We start from the raw sequence: 11469 nt of genomic DNA on the forward strand, positions 1-11469 counted from the left end.
GTCAGATTTTTGTTATATACTAACTAATAAATATCAAGATAATAAACAATAATTTGAGATGTATTAGTTTAATTAGTAGTCACACATAATGAAGGGAACTCCCGAACTAGTAACGTGATATTACAACCACTTTCTCCCTTTATGTCCACCGTCATGCACTTTAATATTGTGATATTAAAATGTTTTTTTTGCTACCATTGTTTCAAAATTATGGTAAATTGACATATGTTGGCTTTTCCAGTTATAGAGTCATAGACTATGGTGAAATGAATGAACAGTGAGGGAGTGAGTAAAGTTATGATAAGCTATGGCAAAGTGCTGAAAATAGAAAACTGATGAACTGATCTGTGGAAAACGAAGAGATATTGAGGAAATAATGAACGAACATAATGATCTATTGGACTGAAATTTTGAAGTAATGGTTAGGGTTAGGAATTATTGTTCCATTTCGAAACCGGCGATTTGGATCTGGTTAATATCTGCACTTACCTTTTATCTCCTCTTCCTTATGGCAAATCGCAATTCCAGAGGTACTAGTGATGTTGAGTTATATATTTTCATTCATTAAGTTGTTTCCTTTTTTGTACATATTTTGCTTTGATTGTTGTGAAATCAGATTTCCTCTTAATTGTTGAAGTAAGTAACTTGTTCTGTAGATTATTTAAATTGATTCTTAAGTGTGCTTCTATATTACTTTAATTTTTTTATTTGCTGCTTCACCGATAATTTAGCTTTTTCTCATCCTTAATTAATTAGCTCAGATTGACTTTCCATATTTTTTTGTGCGTTTAAATGCACTTAATTCTACTTGGGGATTTATATGTATAGTATATTATGATAGCTGAGTGAGACATACACTGTAATCGAGAAATAAGAAGACAAAGATATTGATACATCGATCTCAAATGCAGGATTCTGGTAATTTTCTATGTATAAAACCTGAAAGGTTTTTTTTTTCCTTAATTTTTTTTAAGTTAATAAAATGGTAGATTCTGACTTGTAATTGGGAGAATTTTGGTTTCTTTCTGTTGCAAGAAAACGGAGTCACTTGTGTTAAGTTTTTCACTCTACTAGTTATTTTTAAACTGTTATCTATGTGTAAGTTGAGGCTTTAATCTTGGTAAAACTATTAATCTAGATGAAACTTGAGGCTGTGAATTGTGATGTTTCTCTTAGTTTCTCGTTAGGCGTGTTTTCTCTATTGTTGTTAATTTTGATAAGTTTTCCTTTCGATATATCAGTATTGTTACATTTAAACGTTCTGCCATTTGGGAATCTCCTTTACTAAATCACACTTCAGAAGAAAAGGTTCTGTCTCCCTTTTTATAAGGATGATGTTTGCAACATCGAATTCTGATTTTCTTTACATGTAATCCAGAAGACAATGAAACATTTTGGTAAATTGTGTATGGAGAAACCATATTGAATATCATAGCTTGCTATTGTTAAACATGCACACAAAAAGACCTTATCTGTTACTTAAATTGATAAGTAATTAAATGGTTGGAACAGAGTGGTCTATCTCAAATGCGGAGCAGAGGTCTAGATTGTATGAAAAGATGGAGAAAGACTTGGAGGATCACGGAGCTACTTTCCTCAAACAGGGAGAAACTACTCAATCACTTTCCCTGTCAGATCTGTTTATACTCAAAGATGGAGTAGTCACTCCTGTACTCAAGGTTAATATCACTTACAAATCAACATTCATCCATATTCTTATTTGTTGTGTCAAAACTGAGGGTGGTTAATTTCCTTCTGCGTATAGCCTGCAAATCCCCCTGTGCGAGCGAATGTTTTGTATCTCAATCCAGAGTATTCTGTCCCTATTGCGTAAGTTCGTCTTTTTGATTTATCTGGACAAAATCAGCCACAAAATTTCCTGTGTAGCACTGAAGCAAAAAGCAGCTACGTTTAGTTAATATTAAGAAAGCCAAATTTGCCTATTTTGAAGGACAATATTGGCTACTCTTACAATTTTATTCAGTTATGTGAATACTACTTTTCATATTGCACTAGGAATTGCTATATTCACACTTTTTCTCACCTTTTTTTTTCTAAAGGGATGCTGTGAGATCTATATTCTCGCCACATTTTGATAAAGGTATGGTGTCTTTCTTGTTGATTAATATTGGAGGGATGTGTTAACCCTTCTTTAAACATCTCTCATTCTATTAATTTGGAGGCTTATACATGTGTTGCTTAGCAATTTGGTTTCAGAACTCTAGTTTATATCACTTCAGCATGTTCCACGGTTCCCATCACATTACTGCTGTCCCTGCTTCTGAATCAGAGGTAAAAATGCTTTTAGATGAAGAAGTATCTTCGTTTATGTCCTTTCTTCTCATTGAATTGTTATGTTGATGATGCTGAGAGTGTTCTGTGTTTCTCAGATTGAAGCTGAAGCAAATGCTGTTAGAGCTGTTTCTGAGTCAATCTGCCCACTAAAAATTACCCTAGACAGAGTGGTTCTGACATCAACTGGGGTGTTAGTAGGTTGTTGGCAGGTATATTAATAACCTTTGATCTTTCCCCATCTTTTCTCTTAATCTATCTCTCTGTGAGTATTTTAGCAAGACTTCAAAAAGTAAATGTTTGAGATAAGAATGCTGCCAGAGCTCAACTCTACAGTTTTTGTTTTTTCTTTTATTCTGAATGTAGGCCATTCTAGACACATGGATGTTTCAAGCTTTCTTAGGCAGTTGTGGGAAACTCTTCTTTGCTTTTGGATATAATCTTGTGCTGTATAATATTACTTATGCTTGCAAATAGATGATTCAGAACCTACATTACATTGATTGTTCATCTGCATCAATATCTTTGTTGATTTGCTCGGCTATGGCTGTCTTTATTTTTAAAAATACGCTAAAAGTTAGCAAGGAAATTTGTGCAGTCCCATCCCGTATAACATCCACATCCTTCTTGGTCCACCATGTATGCGTCCATTTAACATAATTAGGGACTTCAGAATATCAATGTATAAGCTGAACTTCAGATCTACTTTTCCAACTGATTGTTTAGTCTTGTATGTAAAAGCAGTATTGTACCTATTATTTCATTATCAAGAGATACATGGTAACGTTTGCAAGACATGCCTCGCTTTAACAATGTTCAATATAAAGGATGTGAATTCCAAGAGTGTATCTGGTGACATAAATGATGCAAAGACTTCTTCCGTGTTCATGAATCATGAACATCTTATCTCAATGATCATGGCTTATGATTGACTCAAATTACTACTCTACAAGTGGTGCACCACTTTGCAATGGTCATCACATGTTGCAATTATTAGGTTAAAAAATATAATGGAGATATAAGTTGGTGAAATTGTATTTTCTTGCTTTTTACACTTACATTTTATGTTTTCATTTGTAGGTGGACTCTGGAAGTGATCCAGTAACTATCAGACAAAAATTGAGAAATGCTCTTCCACATGCACCTGCGAAGCAACTTGTGAGAGCTAAACAAACCTTTTCTGCTTTACATCTTAGTGAAGATGCTTATGTCTTTGCACTTCAACCACTTGGTGCTAATTAACTCTCATATATTCAGAAATCTGTAAATATAATCTTGGCAGTAAAACCATTATGAACTTTAATGATAAATAAGCCATTGCTATTGCATGATTCTTCCATTCATGGTCCACCCCCTTTAGGTTTTAGGACTATTTTCTTTCGTTTAAATTCTTGTCTTCTCAAGATAGTACTGTTAAAATAATACATCAATATTTCTAACATTTGCTGACCACACTTCCTTGGTGCTGCAGTATGATGCTGTAATGCTTCATACCTCATTTGCCAGACTTCTTGGACACCCTAGTAGTTGGCCTGAGGTAATTTTTTACTAGCATCTTTGATCTGTTGCCTGCATTTTTAATCATCTATTGTTTTATTGATGTTTAATCTGGAAATCACTGCTTAGTCCCCTGTGATATGTTGTTTTTGGTACTAAAATGAAATAACACTAATTAACTACGAGAAGTTACAAAAAGTCAGGATGTTCTCGTCATAGTTCAAGGAAGAGTTAAAACATAAGGGGATAGGGGGAAACAATAAAATCTTGATGGAGATCAGTCCCACACTACCAGTTTGCTTCCTAGTGTAGGGCATCTTTCTATTGAGAGGGAAGAACATTTTCTTTTAAATGCGGGAAGAAAAATCAATTCTATCAACTTGAACTTCAAATAAGGTAAAGATAAATAATGCTTGTTTGAATGAAGTTCATTTGAAATCTTAAAAGCTCGTCTAAAACATGAGTGAGGGTGATTCAATCAAAGAGACTGGAACAATTTGTTGGAAAATCGTCCTCACAGTCTGGGCGCCGGCTCCAAATAAACTACAATAAGACTAGACATCATTTCAACCAGAGCTCTTCTTTCCCTTACTATTCATCCCAAAAAATAGTCACTTGGTTAATTGAATGTATTTCTTGTTCTTTCAACTTTCCTTTATCTTGCACAGGAAGCAAATAAAGTTTCAGTACTCCAATTTCTCTATGAGCTCGTGAGTAGATTAAACAACAAAATCCATGGCACTAAGGTAATTTTTGGTTTCATCTAAATTAACCCTCATCGTCTAATAGTGAATGCATTGACCCCCTCCCCCGTATGATGTGCTCGTGTTGGCCATATCTGGAACTCATGATTCTGCGTTTGGAAGGATTATGATTTATGAGGGACTTTCATACACTTCAACATGTGTTTTAAAAGAAGGATACATTTTGAAGCTTAAATGTCAAAATGGGATGCCATTTTGCAAGACTTGATGCCAATTTTGAGTGTGTGTGGTGTTGTTGTCTCCCCACTTTCACAGAGAAGCCAATTTACTCTCCTTTATTTTACCTAAAAAAACTCCAAAAGAGACAACACAGCTCCTTAGAGCATTTTTGGGGAAGTGATGGAGGTGAACAGTTCGAGTGTAAAACAGTTGGAACGTTCTTTGTAAACCTTGATGAAGCTTGGGATTAGATGACCTTGTAACATGGATTGTAGCTGATTGTGAGTAAATGTGAAACATATGATCTGAACATCCTGCAAATAGTATTTACTCTAATCAGACAGTGGTATGCAGAGCTTCTAGAGTTCTAGAGCATAGGAATTTGTTGTGGGTCGTTCATACCATAGAACTGTTCCTGGGATTGGGAAAGATGCTAAAACTTGGACCTCATCCAAGTTATAGAAATTACCTAGTAAAGTCAGGTTTCCTTTTTTATAGCAGAAATCACTCATGTTTGAAAGGTTACCCATGCTGTCACGCTAGCTTGAGAAGCTATATCTCTCATTGGAAGATGTACCATGTCATTATAAGATGCCTAGTTGGACCCTACTGTATTGCTCAAATTCTTTAAAAAACAGTCTTGTTTTGTTGATGTCTTTTTGATCTTCATTACATTTTTTCAAATGTTGCAGGCAATTGTCGGTGAGCTTTGGTACGTTGAGGAATATGACATATTAGCTCTTGCGTTGGATGGGAGAATGAAAGTCCGCAAGTTCCAGCTTGGCTGTTCGAAAGTGTGAATCAATCTATGAGAATGGAGTATTGAACCTTTCACCACTTGCTCCTGTATGGCAAAGACATTAACGTATCGATGGGGATCATACGAATTCTGATGTGCAGAAATATTCACTTCCACTATATATACAAAGGAGCGCTAAAAGTTGGGATATTACAATGTATAGTTTGCTATTCGAACATTTTCTGCATGATATTTTAAATTTATACTATAAGTTTGTTAAAAGTATGTGGTTAACATTTTCTAATGTGTCAAGTCTTTGGTGTAGAAGTAAAGTTGGTGTCAAATCTATACCTACTATTATAAAAATGAGCTGAATTTTATCTTATTGACTAATGACATATGCTTTTCTCTAAGTTGATCTTTGTAACTCTTTACACTCGGAGATGCCACCTAAAGACTACTATTACTACACCAGTACACCACAGATTTGCCACCAACTACACTCGCAAAAAGAACCATAAGAATCAACCCCAAATCATACGATCTCTTTTACGCCTTCATCATACCATTTTCTTTGGTCAATATCTTAGTCCTATCTCGATGGCCATAATGTTATATGTTGTAAATGATTTAGGAATTGAATATTATGTATATGTATGGGTTTAACATTAGAATATGTGAAGCCTAACTATTAACGAATTCTTTTTGTAAAGTTCGTGGGTAAAAATTAGACCTTTTGTCCTAAATAAAATGAAGGATAAATTAAAAATAAAAATTGGAGGATAAAGATTTAATAATTTATGTGGATTGTAGCAAGTGAGAGGAGTGGCGTGTGTGAAAGGTCAATAAAGATGACATGAGATGGGAGCGAGTGGAAATTGCAAGCATAAACGTGTAGGGCTTTGCTATTTGACAAAAAAACAAAGCTGGCGTGGCACGCATCTCATGCGTTCCCCACTTGATTCTTCCCACCACCAGCTGCTCGCCACACGCCCCTCCCCACCCACAACTTATTAAAAAACATACAATCTTTCTTCCTTCTTCCCCTAATCCGACTCTCCTCTCACCATCCCGTTTCAGGTATAATTTTTCTTTCTATCTGTTTCACATTTATTGCTCTTATCCTTTCAATCTTTCTTATCTTTAAGCCCTATTTCTGATGTGCTTGAAATGATTTCTTTTGGGGTTGCGCTTTTAACAAAATTTTATTAGGTTTTTTTTATTTTTGCGTAGGCAGAGAGCAGAAGTCATGGGGCTTCTTTTACGAATTTTTTGTTCTTGCTTTGGTGAAGAATTGGGAACTAAAGGTTTTTTCTTATCAATAAATAGTTGATTATAGAAAAATGGGGATCAAATGCTGTTATTTACTACCCAGTCTTCCGAAACAAAGAGTGTTTCTGCTTAGTTCGCTTGAATTTTACTTACCTCAATTTAGGAGTTCCGCTGTTTAATAGCATAGCATAGGAAATAGATGGTGAAGTAATGAGAAATCGGCTAAGTATACCGTGTTAATGCTGAAAATTTGTTACTTCAAATGAACTTAGCTTGATTGTTCATCATTTGACAAACTTTTGGACAATCCTTACTTGCACCTTTTTTTCCCTTGGACAGACAATAGTTTTTCTCATCAAAGGCTACACCGTGGACTCGAATAAGAGATGGATACAGAAAATCCTGCTCCAATAGTTGAAAAGGATACTACAGATGCGGAGACATCATTGGATAGGTCAGTTCTCAAATTTTGTAGCCTGAATGTCATATTGGTTTTTTCCCATCAAGTATGGGAATCTGCAATAAGCCTGTGACATCTTTGTTGTTGAACTTATAATGTGATTTTTTATAAATCAAGTGTGGTATTATTAAGAGGCGTCAAGAAGATGCAAGAATTACAAGACGTGGTATTTGAGCTTACCAAAAATCCCTGATTGACTATATTAATGAGTTAATTAAGTCCTTAAGTTGTTCTGCATTAACAAATTGGACCATTACAAATTGGCAATACACTTTGCCTTGAAGATTCGAAGTTGACTACCTATCAAAATATCTCCTATTCCTCTCTAACCAAATACACCAAAAAATACAAGTAGTATCAAAATCCAGATCTTCTTGATGACTTTGTCAACTCTCCATAGGCAGTTCTCATGAGCATCCTTAACTGAGAATGGTGTGGCCAATTAAGACCAAAGAGACAAAAAACATGTTCCATATTTTTGAGGCCACCTCACAATGAAGAAGATGTCGGGTGGTTTCAGCCTCTTTTTTGCACATATAGCATCTGTGTGGGAGCTGTATTTTCCTTCTCTATAGATGGTCTTGGGTAAGATGCCTCATATAAAGCTGTCCAAGTAAAACAAACAACCTTAGTTGGCAGCTTGGTCCTCCAAATAAGTTCCCAAGACCAGTTGTCTACCATGGGAATTCTAGAGCATATTTGTTGGTACCCTGCCTTGATTGTATAAATTCCATCTTTTTGGTATCCCCATTTAAGCTTGTCAACTTCATGGGGATGTTATTTTCATGCAAGTTTGATGCCAAAATTGCTTCTTATTCAAAGCTTAGCGTCTGGTTTTGTTACATTTGCAAGGGCATTGACCCTTGTATAGATAGTGAACAGATTTATGTATCCATGGACGCGAAAAAATTATTCTGGATTGGGTGGGGATCCTTTTTACTTTTGATACTATAGAAATTTCATGTGAGTTAGCTGGCATACTGATCAGCTCAGTAGGGATCTTTATGTGGTTGATGATACCAGCTTTGCAGCAACAATTTTTTTCACAAGTTTGACACATTATAAAAAACCCAGAACCATACTTTGTTCATTTGTAGACTGTCTCGCCATAAGTTGGAAGGTACTATATGCTAGTTTGCAGTTCACATAGTAGCTTTAGAGGCTTAATTTTATGATGCCAAGGAATTGTCGCTTCTTATTTCCAAAATCTACGATTTTCAGCAATAATTTAGCCCTTTCTGCAAGTCTTAACTTAGCAACAGGATCAGTTTCTAACTGACTAACTTGCAAAAGGTCCTCACAAAATTTAGAGAATGTATTTCTGCCTCTTCAAAACTCTATTCTTGCATCTTTGAATCCTCATTAAAGCTCCCAATCTCAGGATAAATACAGTAATAATTTGTGTACTCAGTTCATGTATTTATGTTGACTTTGTTTTGCCTGCTCTCTGCATCATTATCAGTGGCATATCTACACAAGTACTGATTGTAAAGCTCTCTTGTTACAGCTCTCATCTCAGGAAGAAGATTCAGAAGAAAGTTCCAAAAAGAATTCACAAAGCTGAGAGAGAGAAAATGAAGAGAGAGCATTTAAATGAGCTTTTTCTTGGTTTGGCTGATGCTCTTGGTAATTTCTTGATTGATTATAACTTACCCATGTTCACCTCTGACAAATTGCGGAAGTGGTCCCCTTAGTGTAATTTTCTGTAAAGAGATTGGCTAATTTATTAGACGTGGGTGCCTTACTGGTGCAGAACTATCTGAGCAGATGAATGGAAAAGCCTCTGTATTGAGTGAAGCTGCTCGATTTGTAAAGGACATGCTTTCTCAGATCAAGCATATGAGGACAGAAAATACGACTTTGCTGTCTGAATCTCAATATGTAAGTGTCCTAATTTCTGGGAATTTTGCGCAGCTTGGAGATGCTGCCCATTTCTTCTCTTTTTTATGTCCTTCGAAGTTTGAACCTGGATTCACATAGAACATTGTGCCACTATACGGACATGGTATATACACTAAATAGGATAAGTATGAGGCCCAAACTGAGAAGAGTTGCACTCCCCATGAGTTGGCCTTCTAATTATCTAATGTGAGCTCTCCAGTAACTCAAGAAGGATTACCAAAAAATAAGACAGTGGGATTCATTTTTTCATGAATGATTGATTTGCCCTTCATTCCTCATCTAGGATGTAGGATCCACTCAGTTGTGGTCTATACATTACAGCTTCACATATATTCTGCTGTTATTCTTTTCTAATTCTGCTGTCTTATTGACAGCTTAGCGTGGAGAAAAAGGAGCTTGAGGATGAAAATACAGTTCTGGAGGCTGAAATTAGCAAACTGCAGAATGAGGTCAAAGCAAGGGAAGCTGAGACTAGTCTTGACCTAAATCTAGCTCCTCCTGAAATTCATCACACAGAGTTTGCCTCACAAACTAACTATATGAGATTGCCTGCTTCGGAGCACGGATTTCAACAGTCACAGATGATGAACCCCGTGTACGTCTTTCCCTTGAGTTCTAATCCTCAGGCTTATCCAGCGCCTGATGCTGCAGATCCCATGGCTATGCCCTCATCTACTGTGAAGAAACCACAGCCTAGATACCCCACTCCAAATGATGTATGGCCATCCCAAATCCTTGAAAAGAGGCCTCAGTTATTGCGACAGGAGGTTCAAGATGGTGCGTAAGTATAGTAGTCTAGAAGAAACAAGACATTCGTTCATAGGGAATGGCATGTATAAGTACTAGTTAGGTAATGTAGATTTAGACGATAAACAGCAGCAGATTCAGCAATACTTTGGACTTGCAGCTCTCCATTGTATATAAACTTTTCGTTGTATTTTGATCAACAATAACCTAGTTTGTCTGTTTGAGTGTCGAGGTAGTACCAGTTGGGAGGTAACCATACCATAGCAGTGTTGGATACAAAAATATGTTGGTAAACAAAACCTGTAAGTAGGCGCCTGACATGACATCTATGGATTTTGATGTTGAACTCTTACAATGTTGTTGCTGTTGAGGTCATTTTCAAGCTCTGGGTATCTCTAGAGTGGCCAAAATTTGTCTTAGTCCCTTGTATTTTGACGAGGTAGGAGACAGAGAAGTGACTTAAGTTGTCATTATCATTGTAGAAATCTTAAGAAAATGACAGAATTGATCTCTTGTGTTTGGTAGTAGACTAGTAGGTTTGAAATAGTCACTTGGATATATATTTTTACGGTATCTTTTTCCTTCCATTAAATTTATGAAACGTTATTTCAGTTTTCCTCAAATACTTAACAGATATTAGCGCTATTAAATTAAATAGAAATTGAGGGGAAACTGTACAACAGTTGTTTCACAGTTAGAGCTGTTTGACTATTTTTGATAGAGTTAAAATATGCTCACTTTTGATAGAACACACTATTAAAATTAAGAGATATCTAAAATTAACAACATATACTATAATTATAATATAAAGCATATATAAAGTTAGATCCGTCATTTTATATCGTACATGGTTAGGCGTAAGTCTTATGGAGTCCTATGAATCTACGTGACGTAGTCTCATGTATAGTCAATTTTATAATTTTATTACTAATAAAATAAGCAAAAGTAAACCGTTCAATGATTTATGATTTTTATTTGAAATTAGTAATAATAATCAATAATGAAGAAAAAAGTACTATATTTCAATAACCAATAATAAAAATGTGATGTAAAGTGAAAAAAGCTAAAATAATAAATTAAAAACATTCTTGCGTACGTAAAAATTCATGACTTATATTTTTACATTCGAAGCTTGCGCCTTAAATTTTAAGACTTACGTATTATAAATCTACATCTTTAATATATGCCTCACCTCGAAATTCACCCAAAACGTATCCAAAAATGAGAAATAAGTTTTTTCATTTGAGATCTTGCACTCACTTGTTTTAAGTTTGGGATCACTAGAATCCACAAAAAAGGTCTTTTGCATAAAAAGAAGAATGGGTAGGAAGAGACAAATATACAAGTCCCGCAAAGTTTGGTTGAGTTGTTGGACGGTCGCACGCATATTATCAATTCTCTTATTCAGCCAACTCATCTTTTAATGTCGAGGGGTTTATTTCCTCCAATTTTGTATTTTGTATTGAAGATTCTATTAAATTTAAATTTTACATTTAAGTATCTATTTGAAAATAGTACTTATAATATAATTTTCTGCTTAATCAAAATACGGATTTAATATATTTACCATAGACAACAAGAAATATTTCTATTTATATTTTTGCAGAAAAAAAATGATGATTGATAAAAAATAATTT

General features: G+C 35.1%; 2 protein-coding genes across 4 annotated transcripts; both read left to right on the forward strand.

Annotated features, from left to right (window-relative positions):
* Window positions 1-5836, forward strand: LOC101262906 (uncharacterized). 2 transcript variants are annotated; one of them, XM_004235947.5, is made up of 10 exons: window positions 1-530; window positions 1513-1679; window positions 1766-1830; window positions 2061-2101; window positions 2204-2292; window positions 2391-2504; window positions 3373-3450; window positions 3764-3829; window positions 4458-4535; window positions 5405-5836. In XM_004235947.5, the coding sequence occupies exons 1-10, from the start codon at window positions 419-421 to the stop codon at window positions 5510-5512; spliced, it is 918 nt and encodes a 305-aa protein (XP_004235995.1). In that variant the 5' UTR covers window positions 1-418; the 3' UTR covers window positions 5513-5836. The 2 variants fall into 2 exon arrangements, with proteins under 2 accessions (XP_004235995.1, XP_025885917.1); XM_026030132.2 differs by lacking the exon at window positions 4458-4535 and having other exon boundaries at window positions 93-530.
* A 446-nt stretch (window positions 5837-6282) lies between these two features.
* Window positions 6283-10455, forward strand: LOC101245633 (transcription factor bHLH47). Of its 2 annotated transcripts, XM_069295590.1 has the most exons (6): window positions 6500-6531; window positions 6685-6758; window positions 7063-7177; window positions 8691-8809; window positions 8937-9064; window positions 9460-10455. In XM_069295590.1, the coding sequence occupies exons 3-6, from the start codon at window positions 7110-7112 to the stop codon at window positions 9868-9870; spliced, it is 726 nt and encodes a 241-aa protein (XP_069151691.1). In that variant the 5' UTR covers window positions 6500-6531; window positions 6685-6758; window positions 7063-7109; the 3' UTR covers window positions 9871-10455. The 2 variants fall into 2 exon arrangements, with proteins under 2 accessions (XP_004236021.1, XP_069151691.1); XM_004235973.5 differs by lacking the exon at window positions 6685-6758 and having other exon boundaries at window positions 6283-6531.
* The last annotated feature ends 1014 nt before the right edge of the window (window positions 10456-11469 follow it).

The sequence above is a fragment of the Solanum lycopersicum genome, chromosome 3 (genome assembly GCF_036512215.1).
Source record: "Solanum lycopersicum chromosome 3, SLM_r2.1".
NCBI classification, from domain to species: Eukaryota; Viridiplantae; Streptophyta; class Magnoliopsida; order Solanales; family Solanaceae; genus Solanum; species Solanum lycopersicum.

Bases quoted from the DNA above. Each gene is read 5' to 3' on its own strand.
- LOC101262906 (XM_004235947.5), top strand. From the start codon at position 419: ATGGTTAGGGTTAGGAATTATTGTTCCATTTCGAAACCGGCGATTTGG. The intron at 531-1,512 runs GTACTAGTGATG...TGGTTGGAACAG, and splicing joins GGCAAATCGCAATTCCAGAG to AGTGGTCTATCTCAAATGCG. The intron at 2,293-2,390 runs GTAAAAATGCTT...TGTGTTTCTCAG, and splicing joins TCCCTGCTTCTGAATCAGAG to ATTGAAGCTGAAGCAAATGC.
- LOC101245633 (XM_004235973.5), top strand. From the start codon at position 7,110: ATGGATACAGAAAATCCTGCTCCAATAGTTGAAAAGGATACTACAGAT. The intron at 7,178-8,690 runs GTCAGTTCTCAA...CTCTTGTTACAG, and splicing joins GCGGAGACATCATTGGATAG to CTCTCATCTCAGGAAGAAGA. The intron at 8,810-8,936 runs GTAATTTCTTGA...TTACTGGTGCAG, and splicing joins TGGTTTGGCTGATGCTCTTG to AACTATCTGAGCAGATGAAT.